This window comes from Cornus florida, unplaced genomic scaffold (assembly GCF_030987335.1).
Source record: "Cornus florida cultivar Cherokee Brave unplaced genomic scaffold, ASM3098733v1 CherokeeBrave_3.0.0_Hap2_Chr09, whole genome shotgun sequence".
NCBI classification, from domain to species: Eukaryota; Viridiplantae; Streptophyta; class Magnoliopsida; order Cornales; family Cornaceae; genus Cornus; species Cornus florida.
In genome coordinates, this window is record NW_026775579.1 from 96,626,848 (window position 1) to 96,646,838 (window position 19,991).

The 19,991-nt window shown below is 34.4% G+C and overlaps 2 protein-coding genes across 5 annotated transcripts; one reads left to right on the forward strand and one right to left on the reverse strand.

Moving 5' to 3' along the window:
* The first annotated feature begins 307 nt into the window (after positions 1-307).
* LOC132275460 (probable hydroxyacylglutathione hydrolase 2, chloroplastic) lies at positions 308-10,657 on the forward strand. 3 transcript variants are annotated; one of them, XM_059776960.1, is made up of 8 exons: positions 310-497; positions 1,716-1,862; positions 3,126-3,329; positions 4,057-4,180; positions 5,066-5,166; positions 8,916-8,990; positions 9,080-9,178; positions 10,380-10,657. In XM_059776960.1, the coding sequence occupies exons 1-8, from the start codon at positions 414-416 to the stop codon at positions 10,524-10,526; spliced, it is 981 nt and encodes a 326-aa protein (XP_059632943.1). In that variant the 5' UTR covers positions 310-413; the 3' UTR covers positions 10,527-10,657. The 3 variants fall into 3 exon arrangements, with proteins under 3 accessions (XP_059632945.1, XP_059632943.1, XP_059632944.1); XM_059776961.1 differs by having other exon boundaries at positions 311-479; XM_059776962.1 differs by lacking the exon at positions 3,126-3,329 and having other exon boundaries at positions 308-497.
* Positions 10,658-13,025: 2,368 nt separating this feature from the next.
* On the reverse strand, positions 13,026-14,275 carry LOC132273530 (NAC transcription factor 29-like). Of its 2 annotated transcripts, XR_009470136.1 has the most exons (3): positions 13,974-14,275; positions 13,557-13,838; positions 13,026-13,379 (listed from the first exon to the last, which is right to left on the reverse strand). XR_009470136.1 is itself a non-coding variant. In XM_059774488.1 (2 exons), exons 1-2 carry the CDS (start codon positions 14,241-14,243, stop codon positions 13,674-13,676), a joined length of 435 nt encoding a protein of 144 aa, XP_059630471.1. In that variant the 5' UTR covers positions 14,244-14,274; the 3' UTR covers positions 13,502-13,673. The 2 variants fall into 2 exon arrangements, 1 of the variants encoding a protein (XP_059630471.1); XM_059774488.1 differs by lacking the exon at positions 13,026-13,379 and having other exon boundaries at positions 13,502-13,838; positions 13,974-14,274.
* Between the last annotated feature and the right edge of the window lie 5,716 nt (positions 14,276-19,991).

Genomic DNA, 19,991 nt, shown 5'->3' on the forward strand with positions numbered 1-19,991 from the left:
ATTAACTGGGTATTAGATTGCGAGTTTAAACTGTAACAAAGAAGTTATTAATTCAAGTTTGCATCACTTTATATAGAAGAAATTGTGGTAAAATTTCAAAACAAATGTGGTGCAAATTTGAAATAAAGTTTGTGCAAATTTAAACAAAAAACTGTAACAAGTTTAAATTAGTACGTGTCCACATATTTCTCCTCCTTATCCAACAGGCTCCACGTGTACAGGTCATTTTGTCGCCACCAACACTTGACTAGTAGTAGCAGGCACCCATCACAAATATAAAAAATTAATTCTATTTTTAATCAAATTAAAATAACGCGAGGCAATTAATTGAATTCCATATGAGATGATTGTATTGTTGTGAGCCAAGCGCCAACCCATACACACTCTCTCTGTACACGAAGAAATTAAATGAAATGAAAACGACTCAGATGATGATCTCAAGAGCGTCCTGCGTTATGCCTTCCTTCCCTTGTTCTAGGGTTTGTTTCTCTATTTGTGTACCACCTCTCTCTCTCTATTACTCATATAAGTGTGTATTCATTCATTGTCGTACCTGCAAAATTGTTAATTCATCTGCCCTTTTGATTTTTCTCAAAATTTATTCACAATTGTTCAAACTATCTTTCCCCAAGTGTTGGAAAATTTTGAAACATTACAACTCGTAAGGGTAGTGTTGGAATTTATGAATTTCTGATTTGGGTGGGAAATCAAATGGGAATGAATGCTTGCCGAGATTTAATTCGTTGAAAAAAGTTTTTTTTTTCACTTACCTTGTTCGGTGTAATTTTCAGTAATATACCGTGTATGTGTTGCACATGAACAAATGTTATTGTGGGAGTGATGGTGGTTGTAGTCAAGCGACTACTTGTATGGTATTGCTAGTTCCGGACTAACTATGAAATATTCAAATGTTATCTTATCCGCATCACAATGTTTTTGTTGATGTGATTTCAGTATAAAATTTTGATGTCAGCGGTCTTGTCTGTCTTACAATGAGAACCCTTTTTTTTACACTTAGAATTTTGGGGTGTTATACAATTCCCTTTTTTTACACTTGAAATGTGTCTGTTGTCTATGCTCTTGGTTGCGTTTGGCATGGTTTGGGTGTCTCCCGGTTCCACGGTGGACATGTCAGAGGCTTGGAGAGGGTGTATGGTGGAGAGCCGAGTCAGAGATGATTGGAGGGGCATTCCCTTTGTTGGTGGGGATTGGATTGTGGTGCAAGAGAAATAGGAGATCCTTTGATGAAGAGGAACCTCCAATTTGGTCTCTCAATACAATATACTGTATACTTTATTTTTTTGGGTTAATGAACTTTATGGGCAGCATTGTAAATCAATGGGGGATCTTTTAGATTTTGTGGATAGCTTGAAAGTTTAGTGGTTTAGTGTCGCCTTGGGCACCTTTTGTTTTCTTTTGGGAGCACTCTCCTTTTGAGCGCTTTTAATAAAATCTTACTTATTAAAGAAAGTTTTCTTTATTATGTGATATCTAGCAAGTAGCAACAGTGGCTTTTTAATGCTCTCAAATCTGTTCTTTACCTTTATTCTAGGCATAATTGGAAACACTGGATAGTGCTTGTTGCTTTAATATTTTAGCCTAGTAGTTTGTTTACCAATGACACTTGCGATTTTGTGGTGATACCATTTCACATCCTATACATGAATATTTGAAAATCTCTTATTTTTATTTATATTTATTTTTTTATGTTTTAGACGAGGAGAGGGTTCTGCGTATGGCCGGGCATGAGACAACTTTGTCTTAGAAAAAATCTCTTGTATGGATTTGTGGGCTTCTTTTCGATGCCATACAAAACCTTGTGTAGCGTTACCAATATTTCCTCCACACTGCAAATTGAATCGGTAAGACCTCCTCATCTCTTTTTTCTTACTGTAATTAATGGTTTTGCTGCTTTGCTTGCGTTATGATTCGTCGTTTTATGGTACTTATCTCAATACAGTAGTTCTTTCTTTTACCATTATATTGGTGTTCTTTTGATCATTTGCTCTTCAGCTTACTTTTACTTCCACAAATGCTTTGTCAGATTAAATATTGTGACATGACCACCTAAAATGAATTTCAAAGATGCAATGCTTCACTCTATGTGGTATTATGTATTTTCAGAATGCATGGCGAAATATGAACCATCTGACCCAGCTGTACCGGCAGGGAAAGACATTATCCTTATTGTACTTTTCTGAGTTAGTCTAGTTGAATGTATATGAATGCATGTGAATGGGTGTACATGGCACGGACACGAGCGTGGTACATGCTACGGGGTGGCTTAATGTAGGATGAGTGCGAAGAATTCTCTCATACGATTTGTATAACAAAATCAATGTAGGGCTGTTTTAAAAAGGCTTCTTAAGGTTGATAATAATAAATTTTCTGCCTGAAAATTGTTAGAAATGTAAAACCAGGATTTAAGAAGGTATAAGGAAATGGTAAGGGTTGAGGCTTGCATTATGTATGAAACGAGGAAGTTTGGTGGCTGTTCTGGTTCTGAACATTACCTGTGAGTGTTAATCTGGGAATTTGGAACATTTTGTCTGCTTGGGATGAGTAAATGAGGGAGGAAGGTTTCTGGGCTTGTAAAATAAGAATAAGGCTAGAGCTTTTAAATCCGAGATGTTTGTAGAATTCTAAAGGCTTGAAATTTCAGAGAATTAAAGAGAATAATAATAAGAAAAGTACGCAATATTCCTTGGGCTTTTTTAATTAATAAAATTCTCTTTTCTTTGAAGTTTCTCTTTTTTGAAATTGTTGTGGTTTGATGTCACTTTTCCCCTTACATTGAAATGGTGGGAAGTGATAGTAGAAAATCTTTTTTTTTTTTTTTTTCCTTTACTGAGAAATTGAAAATGTTGAGAAAGAAGAAATCAGTGATTGGAGAAATTGGCATCAGAGAAACTTTCTTCTTATTGATCCAAAACATGAACTATAGTTGTATCACCCGTTGTTTTTGTCTCCTTTGGTTTCAGAATGGTTTCTTTGATATTCTGACTCATGGCAATAATCTCAAATTTTCTCTTTTTAGCCTGTTCTTCTGTCAAAGTATTTTCTCTTAATTCCCCTGAGTTTCTTAAGCATTTTGTCCATTTTTGAGAACTTTTTTCCATCATCAGGTGCCCTGTCTCAAGGACAACTATGCATATCTTTTACATGATATGGATACCGGTACCGTGGGAGTCGTAGATCCTTCTGAAGCTGTACCTATTATTCATGCCCTGAGTAAGAAAAATCGAAATTTAACGTACATACTAAATACTCATCATCATTATGATCATACTGGTGGGAATATGGAGTTAAAAGCAAGGTATGGTGCAAAGGTGCGACAGTTTGATCTTCTTCTCAGTTTATATGTTATTTTTTCAATTTTAAGTGTATCTTTGAAGTTTGAGTGAGGCTCAAAGTGCATTAACTCATAAATGCTATGATCATTAACGCATAAAAGTTAGGATCGTTTCAACTCCAAGTAGTTTTATTTACTTCTTGCTTCTTAGTACCCATGTGGGGTTTATCTTCTGGTTGTTGTTTACTTCATTTACAAGGTCATATTTGGACTTTACTTTAGATGCTTATATGGAGGAAGATCTCATCCCTCTGTCCACTTTGAAGAAAGTGCCCTTTTTCCCCCTCCAAGAATATGATAGTTTCTAAATTTCTTCCAAACAACAGAATATTGTCCATTGGGTTCTTGATGCAGGAGCATTGAACAAATCTCTCAAAGACAACTAAATTTTGATTTGAAAGATAAATATTGGAAACAAAGGGAATGATAAATTTAGGTAAATTAGTTTAAATTGGCCAAGATTCACATGTCAATTGGGTGCGATTTGATCAAGTATAAAGCTGGACTAGTGGCCTTTGTTTCCTATTGTTATTATTTATCATATTGTTACATGCAAGGGAAACATAAGCATAATGTGGTACCGCTCAGTTTTTCTGATGGACTAAAAAATTTATCATAATTGAAATTTTTAATCTTAATTTTGAATGGACTAAATACAATGGCTGACTAGCAAAGCTGGCTTTTCTTTTCTATGTTATTTGTAGGTAATTGGCTCGGGAATAGACAGGGATAGAATTCCTGGCATTGATATAGTTTTGAATGATGAGGACAAGTGGATGTTTGCTGGCCACGAGGTGCTTGTAATTGAAACTCCTGGTCATACCCGAGGTTGTATTTCAGTACTCAGTCAGTAGAGAATTATCTCATGTTGTTCTAGACTTCAATAGATGAAGATAATTTATTTATTTCTAAAACCAAGTTCTGCAATTGTGATATCACTTTACCTTCTTCCTTGTGACTGAGCATTTTTAGATTTCAGTTTGTGTTTAGAATGTTTGGCATGAACGTTTGGTTTATTTTCTTTTTGCATAGAATTCTCTCGTTCTTTAAATTCATTATTGTCATCATCCTTGCACATATCTCGTACGATGTAGGAGTTTTCATCTTTATTTTTTTAAACATATCCATGTAGGACATTCACCCCGGCATTCTGATGGTTATGGTTGTAATAGATTGGCTGTTTTAATTTTGTTATCCCTCGCTCACCTATCAGTTACTTGTGGTCTTCTTTGCATTTATTGTATTATGAATCAGCTCTAGCTTTATGGGTGAATTTTTTCCCTTCAAAAAGGTTGAAATGACTAATGTTACAATTTAAGATACATGTAAAGGGAAGGAGTTAATGTAATCGTGAGGATTACAAAGTAATTTTAAAACTAGTACTGTTTTGAACTTCACATTTGTGAATATTTTAATACTTAAGAGTGAGGTTATACTTGAATATAATAAGAGAAAGGTTGAAATGTCTTACAAATTACAAAGTAATTAAAACTAGTTTTGTTTTGGACTTCACATTTCTGAATATTTTAAGACTTAAGAGTGAGTTTACGCTTGAATATAATAAGAGAAGCTGCTTTGGCAAAGTACTAGCACCCTGCGTAGGCTGGACATATTCTGGATTATGCATTTATTTGATATGTTTTATTTCTAGTTTCATCATTTCAAGGAAATTTACACTCTTTTTTCCTTCATATTGATCTTAATTGCGAGCAGGTCACATTAGCTTCTACTTTCCAGGATCAAGGGCAATTTTTACTGGGGACACTTTGTTCAGCTTATCATGTGGCAAGCTTTTTGAAGGAACACCTGAGCAGGTAGATTTTTTTTTTCATTGGCAAGAATCACACTCACACCCACTTTTTGGCCCTATGGGCACTTGAACTCTTGGCCTTCTCTTTTAGAAGGTGAGGAAGGACCACTAGGGCTACAAGGACCTTGGTGATTAGGTAGATTTTTTTCTTCAGTTATGATACTGGTCATGTCCCTGTTATGAGCTTAGGAAAACTTATCTTATTATTATTATTATTTTTTGTGTTGGTGTTGACTTCCATCTTGTTAATTATTTATCCCTCTGGTCATTATATATATATCAACCTCTCTGTGTATTTTCTTGTGTGCTTAGATGAGCGGAAGGAGCAGTGTCAAAAGAGTGATAATTCATTCAAAGTTAGTAGTCAATGTGTTTCTTGTATATAAGATTAAAAGGTTGCTGAGTGATGTGATCATTTGTGAGAAGCTGTTTGTTCAGATCTACCAAGTTTTTGAACCTAAATATTTAGGGTGAAATTATAATTCATTAATTTTGTCTTTTTCGGTTGATGAAGATACACATGACCTAGGGAACTAGCCTTGCTTCCTTGCTTATTCTATGGACACTTCTCCACCCAATATTGTTTAATCCTCCATAAATCTGCTAGTGGAGCTTTGGAGAAGTCAGCATCTGCTTTGCCAGCAGTCCAAAAATGATAGTTTCTCAGGGCCAATACAACCTGGCTTATGGCATCAGCATTACAAAGGTACTTCTTGAATATTGAGCCTACATTTAAGTTACTCAGGATGCTTCTGCTTATCTCCGAAATCCTGCAACTTAGGAAGATTGGTTAAGACCCACTTAGTCATATTAATTACTCATTGCCCTTGAGACTTTATGTGTCTATACTTGACCCTCTTAGCAGCTTCCTTACCACATCTGGAGCAGTAACATTCAGTCGAGGGTTACTCTTGGTGTCCTGAAGCATGTTCATGCTGATGCTTCTCTGCATCAAACATATGTTAGACACTAGTACTGTAGTATTCCCTATGGAAGAGAGCGATGATGATTACTCTCTCCACTCTGAACTGGAATGCCGATGCAGGCAACATTCTAAACACACTCTGAAATTATGAACTTAAAAGAGAGAAGCTTTCCTAATACCCCTTATATAGAGGTAAAAATTATTATGATAAACCTTATGTCGACACCCTCTGAAGACACTGGTGGCTCCCAATCTTCAATAAGACCTTGCCACGTCACCTGAAGATGTCTATTTTTGATAAGTAAATAATGGAATAAAGAGCATTCAAAAGGCATCCCACAAGAGCTACAAAAGTCCAAAAAGGGCCTCTAAATCCTCAAAGAACCCAAAAGATCAACAAACTCCTCTATGGATTTACAATTTCTCCCTAGAACCCAACAAAAAAGAGTTCTAATAATGGAGAATTTCAAAGACCCAATAGGATTTTCCTTTCCTTCGAAAGATCTCCTATTTATCTCAAGCCAAATGCATCACCAAACACATAAAGGTGTAACCCTCCAAAAATCACAGACTTGAACCGCCATTGTACAACCTTTCCGAGCCTCAATCAAACATCTAGAAGACCTCGGCATAACCCACTGATACCCAAACAACCCCAACATCAAAATCCAAAAATCCCGCGCCACTGGGCAATGCAAACGAAGGTGATCAACTGTTTCCTCATCATTCGTACACATAAAGCACCAGTTAATGACAATCTGTCTCCTTCTCCTTAGGTTATCTTGAGTCCAAATCTTCCCTAAGATGAATGTCCATGCAAAAAACGCCATTTTGAGCAGAGCCTTGGAACGCCAAATAGCCTTCCACGGAAAGGGAGGGGTCGGAGCATCTGAAAGACACCTATAAAGAGATCTAACATCGAAGCGACCCTAACAAGAGAGAAGCCACATCCGAGAGTCAGAAACATCTCCCATGATCTCCTGTCAATACAAGAGCTCCAAAAAACCAATAACATCCTCAATTTCCCAGTCCTGAAAATGCCTCAAGAAACGAACATCCCAAACTATTTTCCCACTATCCAGGTGAAAGCAGTCAACCACCATAGCCTGACAATTTGAAGCAATCTGGAAGAGTCTAGGGAAAGTGAGCGCAAGAGAACGATCGCCACACCAAATGTCCTCCCAAAAGTGGATTCTCCTGAATGACGAAGCGTGGAGGTAAAAATTTGGGTACTAGACCCATTCACCATGTTTTCCATATCTGCAGCTCATGTGGCATTCTCCCACTTAGCTTGTGGATTGTTTCACCTCACTACATGTTGGCTCATGTGAAATGCCACATGGCATCTTTTCAACAACTTGGTATTCTCCTTTACGTATCTGACATATGCACACATCTTCTTTTGGAACATGGTCAATGTGAGACACAGTCACATTTTCGTGTAATATTTCCATCATTTTCGTGCAATATTTCCATCCTTGGTGTCAACAAATGTGGTGCCTTGACTTTACACCTCAACTTGAGTGGTAAGAATGAGGTTCTCTGCAGACATACTCTCTGTGTTAGAGCTATTTCCATGACGATTATCCTTCTATCACATGTTTCTCCAGAAGTTAGCGTTTGCTGGAATTTTCCAGGTGATTTATTGCACTCTCTCTACATCAGCTCACTTCCAAACTAGGCCTTCTGCAGATGCCGACACCTTTAAATATCCATAGCTGCTTGAGTCCATAGTGGGGTTTTGGAAGCTTCTGAAATTCACTTTATTGCACTGTGACATCAAGGTTACGGCTTGGTTCTTAGCAAATTCTTGGCTTGGCAGCTGAATTTAGTGCTTATTAATGTGTATATCTAGCTACACTCACAGCTAGGCTGGTCTTGGAGAGAGTGTTACCGCATTCTCGCAGAGACGTGTTCATGATATATCGTGCTCTGCGTGTTCTACCTCATTTGATAATATTTTATACCACTAGTTATATCTTCATTTAGACACATTTCCCAGCACTTGTGCCAGCTGGTCAGATGTTCTTTGTACTCCCGCTATCATATATTAGGTGTTGGACTGCTTGCCCCATTTCAAAACTTTGGGAGGGGAAAGAGTGACCTCAAGATCTCCAACATCATGAGTCTCTCTAACAACCAAACCCCTCCCCCCCTCCTTTTTCCCTGCTCCCTAAGATTGCATTATTTTTAGTTTAATTTACAATATGGATATTAAAATATTTTATAGTGTGAATAGTATATATTCTTTAGTATCTAATTGGATTACTATCTCAGTGAAACTAGCCATTTGTGGTTACATTTCTGAATAATGAAGTTTTGAGATTTTGAAATATTGCGAAACATAAACAACAAATAAAAGGTAAATGAATGTTATTTTACAATTTGAAATATAAATAGTACTGGAGAGTATATATTTCTGATCTCGATGAGACTTTGTGGTTACGTTTCTAAATGGTGAAATCTTGAGATTTCGGATTATTGTAAAAAATAAGATATAAATGAAAGCATGTTATAATTTTAATTTTTATCTGATGCCTAAAAGGATCTTACTATTTTTTAATTTAAATTGAATTATCGGCATTGTATAACTCCTATAGATTTGCTTCTATTTGTAAAACATACACAGTTCCCTGGGGAACTTCATATCTTTTGCAAATTTGTTGAAGATTCAGAACATTGCTATTTTCAGAGGTAGTTATTTGTCACACACTCAAACACCCTAAGACTAGCCATTCTGTTTATTTAATGACACTTGGCATTTGAGGGAAAAAGAGAGAAGAAGTTTGTATCAGGTCTAGTTACAATTCTGAATGTTTCTGTTCCAGATGCATTCTTCCCTCGGAAAGATAATATCTTTACCAGATGACACAAATGTATACTGTGGCCACGAATATACATTGGTAAGTTATTTTTTCTTTATTGGCTTTTTATGTTCCCTCTCTGGTTTAAGTGTTTCTGAGGGCCCTAACTTTGCGAAAGATTTTGACAGAGTAATTCAAAGTTTGCACTGTCTATAGAACCCAACAATGAAGCGTTGCAAAGTTACGCTGCCCAAGTAGCTAATCTCCGCAGTAAGGGCTTGCCGACGGTAAATATTGACTTCCTTTTCCTGGCAACTTATTTCTAGGTCCTTGCATGGCATTAATTTTTCCTTTCAAAATTGTGATAACTGAGGGTTGCCCTTAAATATCTAATATGTTAAACTTGATAATTCTAAATATTGATAACATTTTGGAAGATTCTATGTGATTCGATTGTGGATAATTAATAAATATATTGCTTTTAATTATATTCTTGCATGTGTCATGTTTTGCTGATAAATTTTTCAAGAAATCAAATATGTAGGTTTGCTACATTGGCTTTACCAGCAGTAAGTGGATTTATTTGTTTTATAATATAATAATCAGACTTTAGGAATAAATTGTCCAGGTAAAATTTTTGGTTCATAGTGCACAAAAGTATCTTCTTCTTTTCTTAAATTATTTTTTTAATGTGTAGGATATTAAGAAGTGTTTGACAAGAGTTTTTTTTAAATTTTGCCATAGTTCATTACCATTTTTATGTGATAAAGGATTTTGGTTTACTCTGTTGATGCCTCATGGCCCTCGTGTTCGATGCAAGCACTTGATAAATTATTAAATGTGTAGCTTGATGCATGCATTTGATACAAAATTACTCCTAATTTTTATGTTTCATACCTTTTTTGACTTGATTTCACAGTTGTGCTGCACTTATTTATTTATTATATTTTAGCATATAGTCTCATCTCCAATACAAACGTAAACTGAATGGCTTTAACTGTCCCAAAAAGTGGGGCCATAGAGAAGTGGAGATGAGCTTTCCCAGTTTGACTCCAGGCTTTGGTTGGTTGAGATTTGGAACACAGTTGAGGTTGGACTGGGCTCATCATGTGTTTCAAGTACTTAGAACAGATCTAACTTAAAGCTGAAGCTGAACAGATATCTTGTAGATACATCCATGATATTGTAACACTAAACAGATCCATGGTGGCTTGATTTAGGCAGTGGACAAGTTTTCTTGGGGCTTAGCCTGGTGATTTTTGATTGAGCTCAGATGAATTGCCACTTGCCAGCAATCTAAGCTAAGCTGGTCAATTCATTGGAGCCTAACTAGTCTATGAATGAGAAGGGAGGGATCATATTTTTATTGATAGATAAAGTTCTTAACTTGATTTTTGTCAGTCTATTGGGTCCTGCATTGGTTCTTGCTGAACATCATATTCTTTTAATTTTCCTTGACTACATGTGACTATTATTGTGGTGTCTTAGATTCCAACTACACTAAAGAAAGAAAAGGCATGCAATCCATTCCTTCGCACTTCAAGTATGGAGATCCGGCAGTTGTTAAATATTCCAGCCACGGCAAATGATGGTGAAGCCTTGGGTGTCATCCGCCAAGCAAAGGATAATTTTTAGGAATGACTATATTACCTATATTTGTTTGTGTATGAGACAAAATGAGTGTGTTCATTGTGTGAAATGTAACCTATATTGTTGGCCATTTAAAAAAATTTAATATATCGTTGGATGGCTAGTTCTTTTGTACATTTTTTTATTGGATCTTTCTTTTAGTTGTTGTTGAATCTGTTTTTGGTTGATGAATCTATGATGGTCAGAATCTAACTACCTGTGTTCATCTGTAACTAAAGAATTTAATTTAAAGGCTGCTTGCTGATGAATCTATGATAGTCAGAATCTTACTACCTGTGTTCATCTGTAACTAAAGAATTTAATTTAAAGGCTGCTTGCTCTTTATTTTGGGTTTTGGGATTTAAGCTGGGTTGGGGATTTTTTTTTTGTTCCTTCGCCAAGATGAAAGGGAATGTTGCATTGAGTGCTGGACATATCTTCTTTTGCATGCACTGCTACCAAATTATGAAGCACTTCACCTAATTCTAAACAAGTGATTAATTGGTAACCATTAATTTCTCAAGGCCACCTCCTCTGTATCTAATAATATTCTTCTAACTTAGAAATCATGATCTACCGCTACCTATATATCTAACTATATATATATATATATATATATATATTCATAGAGAAAGGGGGAAGCAGAACAAAAGTGAGAATGAACAGAAGTACAGTATTTATGTTTACAGATCAAGAATGCTGAATAACAATCCAGAGGCACAATTTTGGTCATACATGTTAATGGAGATCAGAAACTCCCTTATTTACAGCTTATTTCAAACACACAATTGGGGTTATTCATCATAATTGACCAAATATAATTTTACTTCATCCTGCCCTAAAAGTAAATCTTTATTCTGCAGAAAAGGGAAATCTACATCCTGCAGCCAAGACAAATATTTATACACCATGTCTGCAGTTTTCAATTCCATGTCCGATTTTTCTTGCAGCGAATGCTCCTCCTACTCTCCATCCATGGTGTACGCAATTTCCAATTCGATGGGTTTTAACTGCTCTTCTATTCCTTTTTCTTGCAGCAGCTCTTGGTGGGAGTGGGACATATTTGAAAATTGTTTCTGCTGGTCTTCATCCATCATCGAAACATATAATTTCATGTCTGATTTTTCTTGCAGCAAATGCTCCTCCTGCTCCTCAGTTAAATACTCTCCGTCCTTGGTGTATGCAATTTCCAATTCCATGGGTTTCAGCTGCTCTTCTACTCCTTTTTCTTGCAGCAGCTCTTGGTGGGAGTGGGAGTGGGACATATTTGAAAATTGTTTCTGCCGCTCTTCATCATTGAAACATATACGCTCCAGCCAATTTAAATATTCTTCATCTGCAGTTTCTAATTCCATGGGTTTCAGCTGCTCTTGTAATCCTTTTTCTTGCAGCAGCTCTTGGTGGGAGTGGGAGTGAGACATATTTGAAAATTGTTTCTGCTGCTCTTCATGATCATCAAAAAACATATGTTCCAGCCAATTTAAATATTCTTCATTTGCATTTTCTAATTCCATGTCAGATTTTCCTTCACAGTTATTGTTGGATTTCAGCTGAGTATGTTCTAAACAAAGAATTAATCAGTAGAACTTATATATATATATATATATATATACATACAACTCAAGCACATCATTAAGCAATAACATGCATGCATAACAAACACAGATTTTTGATGTACCTCTTTTATTATAACTTATGCATGAGCTAGGAACAGAACTCAATTCAAAAGAATATATATATATATATATATATATATATATATATATGAAGAATTTGAGTTCATGCATTAGTGATACATTCTTATGTACCAGTATATAAGTCCATTTGAATGCACTTTTCTATTCAGCATGCTCTTTAAATATGGCTTACATATATATATACACACACGCACGCACATATATGCAAAGATTCAGTTTATTTATTTATTTATAGCTTCAGATTCAACTATAGAATGCTCGCCATGCATTAAGAACTACATCTTTCATTTTCAAAAATTAAAAAGGTTTCCTTATTAACAATTGCAAATAGAATTTACATGATGTCTAGCTCACATGCATTAAGAACTACATCTTTCATTTTTGAAAATTAAAAAGGTTTCCTCATTACTAATTGCAAATACAATTAACATCTGTTTTATTTGTTTTCATGTCTAACTGTCTTAATTTATGCAGCTCATCACCAATGATAAATTATAAAATATATTACTCACATAGTACGTACTGAAATTGGTCCAGAGCACCTCATAATGTAAGAAAGGACTGCTATATATATATATAGCTACTTTCATGTCTACCTAGCTAGCTTAGTTATTCAAATTGGAACATATACTCAATAAACAAATATAAATATTAATTTCATGCATGATGTTATTATTCAAAATACATATGAATTATATTGATAATTGAAGTATTTAACTATAATCTCAGCGAAGAATACATGCATGCATACAAATTAATTAACTAACTGAGAGTACTTTATATACATATATAATAGAACTCTAAATTAATGTACTTATTAATACATAGCATATAGTACGTACCGTATCTCTTGAAAGACTATACTCATGCATAATCCAATCAGTTTTCATGCATTCACGACGATTTCGATTTTTGCTCTTGTACTTGTAAAATGTTGAGGTTTTGATGTAGCCAATGACTTTCAAATTTCGGGTGTTTCGCATGTATTTGTGTCCAGTGCTGGCCTTCCAATATCCTCCAACATCAAACTTCTCTTTTACATCTCTATCGGGCCTCTTCCCTCTATCACTAGTTACACATTTCTTCTGTCGACTTACAAAATAATATCTATCACACCCATGCTCATCATTATCCATATTGCTATTTGACCCATGAATATCATCTGATATACATATAGACAATTAATTAAAGTCATATATAAGAATATTAATTAATCAAGGATTGAATTTAAAGAAACTAATACTCTATATATAAATAGAGAGTTAGATATGGCATTGCTTAACCAGTCGATATCATGATATAGGAACTAATTACTTAAATGAAAGAAACCACGGCTCACATGCATAGATGTCCATATCAATGACTGCATTGGATGGCAGTTGTTCACCATTAAGCTTCCTCCTCAAGTAATCAGAAAGGAATTCTTCATCAGTTGGTTCAAACCTATATCCAACTGCTAGTACCTGATCATGAGTACTTCCACAAGCACTAAGGTACTGATCACCATATCAGTATTCATGGGACTAATTTGCAGCTGCAAATTCTCACTGCTTCCTACAGTTAATTTCTTGTTTATCCTTTTACTCCCATCCCGGATTCTACACAAAACACATTCTTGGAACTGCACTCACACACAACAATTAATTAATTAATAATGAATAAATCAAAAATTAATGTTTGGACATCTATACAGAGAAGAAGAAACATACTGCAGGGTAAATATGTATCATATATTAAAAAATTATATTAAACATACCTTATCCTCTTTGAGCTTAAATTTATGCATGATCCAATCAGTTTTGATGCTTTCTTCACGTCTTTGATTGCTATTTTTGTAACTGAAATATGTTAACGACATCACTGAACCAATAGGATTGCCTAGCTTATCTCGAATGGATTTATTGTTGTTGGCCCTCCACCATCCTCCGCAAAAGTGTCCTTTAACTCCCCGTTTTGGTGTTATACCATTCCCAGCTACGAATTTCTTCTTTCTTTCTACAAAGTAAAATTTATCAAGCTCGTTCATATCATGATCTGTTACATAAACATGTGCAAGATATAAGAATATAATCGAGAAAATTAAACCACAAGAATTAATCTAGTGAAAGATAATAAATATATATATATATATATACACACACACAGGCTAATTACAGTGTATGCACACACAGTCACACACACATATATAAGATGGATATATAAATATGCGTCTACATGTATCAAATAGGGTTTGGGAGACGGTTAATTAAAAAGATAGCAAAGACAAAAGAAAATATAATATTTGTTATTTCTTAGTTTTCTTTTGTGTCTTGCATGTGTTGTACAAAGGAAATCAGTGAATTGTGTGTGCTCGATCCATACGTCTTGGGACGCTGGTTGAATACGTTTCATATATATATATATATATATATATATATATATATATATTCTCAGACCGTATCAAATAATTCATTGTAGTGAAAGTTGATAGGATTCTGGACAAATAATTGGATAGACAATGGTCCACTTACTAACCTCTTCAATGAATGAACCATACAATCATTAAGATCATCCACCAACATGAAATGTTAGCTCATTTGTTAACTCCACCGACACAATATATATACACACACACATGCACTATATGCTACCTCACCGCCTCAAGCTCCAGAATTAATATGCTACCTTTTCACCGCCTCAAGCTCTAGAATTAATATGCTCCTTCCTACCAATTATCAGGTGCTTCTAATTTTATAATAAAAGATTTGATAAAATGCACCGGCTGTTCTAATCCATACCCTTCTCTCCAAGGGTCGCGTCGCCTCCAATTCACCAAACCACCACTCGACCGCCTCATCCCCGAATTCCTGGATTGTGCTGTCAAACCCATCACCCACTTTTCGCGTCACTGGCAGAAGCTTGCTCAAATCATGGCAACGTTGGTCTGGGCTTCGCACTGATCTCCGCAGCCTCTCCTCTAGCCGTATTTCTCGTCGTTTCTGTCGGCGGCGACGTTAAACCCACCGAATTTTCGCGTCACTAGCAAAAGCTTGTTCAAATCGTGGCGGCGTTGGTCTGGGCATACGGCGGCCGCGGCATTTATTTAGGCTTTCAAGAAAACATGAAGGGGGAGGAGAGGGGAAAACGGCGTCATTTAACTTAAGGGGAAAACGGCGTCAATTTTAGTACTATTCTTCTGTGTCATTTATCTTAAGGGCAAGACAGCGTCATCAAACTTAATTAAACATCCATATATATATATATATATATATATATCCAAATTATATATGTCCAAATTAAGAAAAATATGAGAGAGAGGAGACAATTATGATTTATATACATAAAGCAACCAGGGTTCATGGTTGTAGACATCCATGTAGATCACTGCATTGGATGGTAGTTCTTCTCCTTTAATCTTCTTCTTCAAGTAATAACGGATGAGTTGTTTGTTTGTTGGTTTAAACCCAAAGTTGTTAAAATCGGGATTCTACGTAGAATCGTTTTGGATTCCGTAGAATTGAAATCGTAGAATCGAATCGTGAATCGTAAGATTCTACCAAATTGTGAAAAAACAATTGAAACTAACTTCTTAAATAATAAGATCTATAAAATATAACAAAAATGAAGCCAAAACACATAATATTACACATCCATAAGTTCACAAATCTCAAATCCTTACAATATTTCAAAGTCCGAATATAAATAAAAGAAAATTTAGCTCAAAATAACATAAAAGAAAATTTAGCTCAAAATAACACGAGTTTACAAATCTCAAATCTTAACCCATCCATCTCCAAAGTTAGAAAATAAAATTACATATCAAAAGTAAACTTCTTTTTTTTTTTTTTTTTTTTTTTTTTTTAAACTGAAGAAATAAGAAGACCTTTTTGTCCACCAATCCAAGTGTTTCGGTGTATGTGACCTTATTAGTCACAAGTATGAAATTAATCAAGAGTTAGCACAACAAAATATGAACCATGCGTTAACTTGATCTCATTATATTATCAGTTTAGACTACAAGATTATACATTGGCTGACATATTCGGCAAGTGTTTTAAGCTTTTAAAATATTTTTAATTTTTAATCTATATGATAAGCCTTCAAAAAATAAAAATAGTCAAATGAAACCAAAATTTGCCTAAACCTGTTAGTCACGAGTATGCATCCTTGAGATATAATTGATCATTTTAATTTTTTATAATTAAACACAAAAATATATTATGGAACATTAACATACATGGTAAAAATAATTGATATATATACATATATATATATATTTCTTTTTCTGCCACTAATGAAAAATAATTTATATTTTATATAATAAATATTTAGCTTTGTATACTACACTTGGGCCAGGCCTCTTTTATTTTGTCACCTGGAAGAAACCAACCAAAAAATAAAAGAAAGTCCAAAAATAAAGGCCCAAACAACCAATTTCGTAGAATCGGTAAAATCGTGTAGAATTGTACGATTCTACCTCCGATTCTACGATTCTACCCCCGATTCTACTCCCGATTCTACTAATTGAACGATTCTGCTGCGATTTGACTCGATTTTGAGTTTTGAGTCGTAGAATCGTGCAATTCTACGACTCAGAATTGCGATTTTGACAACCATGTTTAAACCTATGTCCCTCTGGCAATGGCATATTGCCTGAACACCAAAGAAATAAATGGTAGATCTTTCTCTGTATGTGTGCTAATGAGTTTATTTTGTGCAAAATGAAATTGAAGCTAATACGTACCATGTATCTATATATAGATATAGATAACTTGGATACCAAATTTATTACTCTTAGATTGCTACTGATCAGTTTCTTGAATACTAAGCTAGCTAATTAATACAATATAAATACACACATGCGCTATATGCTACCTCACCGCCTCAAGCTCCAGAATTAATATGCTTCGTCCTACCAATTAGCAGGTGCTTCTAATTTTATAATAAAAGATTTGATAAAATGCACCAGCTGTTCTAATCCATACCACTAACTATGGTGATTAGTAGTGCAGAATTCATCATGGATGAGAACATTTTTTGGTTCATCAGTATTTTAAGTCTCTTTTGCTAGCTTTTAACTACAAATATCAAATATTATTGTTGTTATTAGCAATAGAATATTTTTGGTGCTCGAAGGATAGGATTTTTTGTTAACATTCCATGAATATTTCCCAAACTAATTTAGAAAGAATTAATGTAATCCGTAAAGGGGCATTGGGTGCTAGGCTGAATTAATTTTATCCTTAGCAGAGGGTGCCGGGCCAAATTTACTCCAGAAACTCACATCTATTGCAAAATTTCTACTTCTACTACTTTATGTGTTGCCTATTGTTTCTTGAACTTGATCTATTTGTTCTTAAGAAGAATAAGATCGAATAGAATATTTTTTGACATGAAATTACACAAAAAGTAAAATATTATGTCTCGAGATTGAAAAATACATGTGCCGTAAATTATGGAGTGTTTTAAGAGTTTGGTTCTGCTACCCCCTTTTTCTCTATAATCATAATATATTTGGTGACTAGTGATTGTGTATTTGCTTTAAAAGAAAAAAAGAAAAAGGAAAATTACATATAAATGGAGTCAAAGTTTCATATTTACTTAGAGACTGAGTCAAAGTTTCATATTTCTCTAAAATGGATTACTGAGGTGGCACATGATTTTTTACTGTTTAAAAAATTGTGGTGCCTAAAATGCCCTTCCCTAATAAAAAAGTAGTACCTTCAGTTTAAAAAAGTAGTACTAGTACCTTCGGAAAAAAAGTAGTATCTTCGCGAGTGTTTAAAAAACATGGTACCTGGACGCCAAAAAGTAATACCTTCAGTTCAAAAAAGTAGTACCTTCGAAGAAAAAGTAGTACCTTCGCGGAAGGGTATTTTAGGCATTATAATTTCTAAACAGTAAAAAACCATGTGCCACCTCAGCAATCCATTTTAGAGAAATATGGAACTTTGACTCAGCCTCTAAGTAAATATGGAACTTTAACTCCATTTATATGTAATTTTCCCAAAAGAAAAAGAAAAAGAGAATAATATGTACATCAAGTCATAAAAGTGACACATAAGCTCCATATATTGATACGAGGCAGCTATATATATTATATTACTTAAAAGTAGAGGTAACATTGATAAGAGAGAATTATTTTAGTCATGAGTTTGGCTTCAAATTTATTTAGCATTCGCGACTATCTTCACACCAGCAGCACAATGCTCCCGAAAATCGCATATGAAGAAATTATGTCCCTTTGCAAGCGTTATGTGGTCATTTTTTGTTTGAAACGCTACTGAATCGGCTGGAACCTTGCAACTGTTATACCCATCTTGATTTACCACAACCACAAGTTCTGACAAATGCAGATACACATGTGCTTGTTATATTGTATTAAAAACAGCTTCATTAATTCCCTATTTAAATTTAATTATTGCATTACATAAGTACTATTGATCTTCTAAAAGAAAAATAAGAAAAAGAAAAAGAAGAAAAGAAGAAAGTGCTTCATCCAAAATTAAGGATACGTGGAGTCATCGAAACAGAGTAAAAATGATATTTTAAGAGAAAAAATAGGTGGTGAAGAAAAAAATGGAGAAGGCCCTCTCTCCTTTACTTGACTCCATCTCTGAGTTATTTAGGGAGGACAAATCTGTCTCTCTTGTATGTATTACAGATCTACATATTCAATTCAATTTTGTTGACTTTTGAGTATTGTTTTCTTCTTCTAATTATTGTAATCATGCATTATTTAGTATGATTAGGTCGTTAAAGGTGGTGGAGATCATTGGAAATCAATGTCAGAAGCTGTGAGTAATTTTTCAAAAATAAATTTAGTTCTAACTTCTGGTCCACATTTATTACTTATGGATAAAGATTACATTTTTATTCAATATTATTGTTATCCATTTGTTCCAAATACAGGAAAAAGCTCCCTATGTAGCAAAGGCAGAGAAAAGGAAGACTGAATATATATTAAAAAAAACTCCAGGCTTACAGCAAGAAAGTGGTATTGCTTTTTAGTTGTATTTGTTCATCATTTGATTCGTAGTGTTTTGTTTGCTCTGAATTATTTCTTTCAATTTGTAGTCCACAAAGTTATTGTTCAGAAGACTAAAAAAAATTATATTTATTTTATTTTTATGGGTTAATCATATTATCAGTACTATTGTTTTGTTTTATCTGAAATATAACAATAAGCTATTGTTCAGAACAGCTCAGAATCTCAAATTAAAATACCATTCATTTTCTATAACGAAGCTAATTAATACCCTAGATTGCTAATGAGTTTCTTGGATACCAAGTTAATTAATACTCCTAGTGAGTTTTTGGATGCCGAACTAATTAATACCCTAGATTGCTAATGAGTTTCTTAGACACTGAGCTAATTAATATCCTAGATTGCTAATGAGTTTCTTGAATACTAAGCTAATTAATTCTCTAGATTGTTAATGAGTTTTTGGATAATATTCTAAATTACTAATTAATAGCATCCTTAATATTATTTAAATTATCCTAAGAGATAAAGAAAAATATATATATATTTTTAATTACTAAATGTACGAGTCTGGAGTTTTGCGGTACGAAACGAGACCTTGGGAGGAGGATTTAAATTGACATCCTAGATCCATAAGTGATAAATTGATGCTTGAGCATGGAATATGATGCCAAGGATTTGGAGGGACTGCAAGAGGGAGAGCCGTATATATGACCCGTTTGAGCCGTGCATATATTAATTAAATTGATAAATATTTATGAGAAAAATTAGAGCCCCACTTAATTTATGTAATAAAACAAGATTTGGCAA

Coding starts and splice junctions, on each gene's coding strand:
- LOC132275460 (XM_059776960.1), top strand. CDS start 414: ATGAAAACGACTCAGATGATGATCTCAAGAGCGTCCTGCGTTATGCCT. Junction 5,167..8,915: donor TTGAAGGAACACCTGAGCAG/GTAGATTTTTTT, acceptor TTTCTGTTCCAG/ATGCATTCTTCCCTCGGAAA. Junction 9,179..10,379: donor GCAGTAAGGGCTTGCCGACG/GTAAATATTGAC, acceptor GTGGTGTCTTAG/ATTCCAACTACACTAAAGAA.
- LOC132273530 (XM_059774488.1), bottom strand. CDS start 14,243: ATGAACGAGCTTGATAAATTTTACTTTGTAGAAAGAAAGAAGAAATTC. Junction 13,839..13,973: donor TTAAGCTCAAAGAGGATAAG/GTATGTTTAATA, acceptor GTGTGAGTGCAG/TTCCAAGAATGTGTTTTGTG.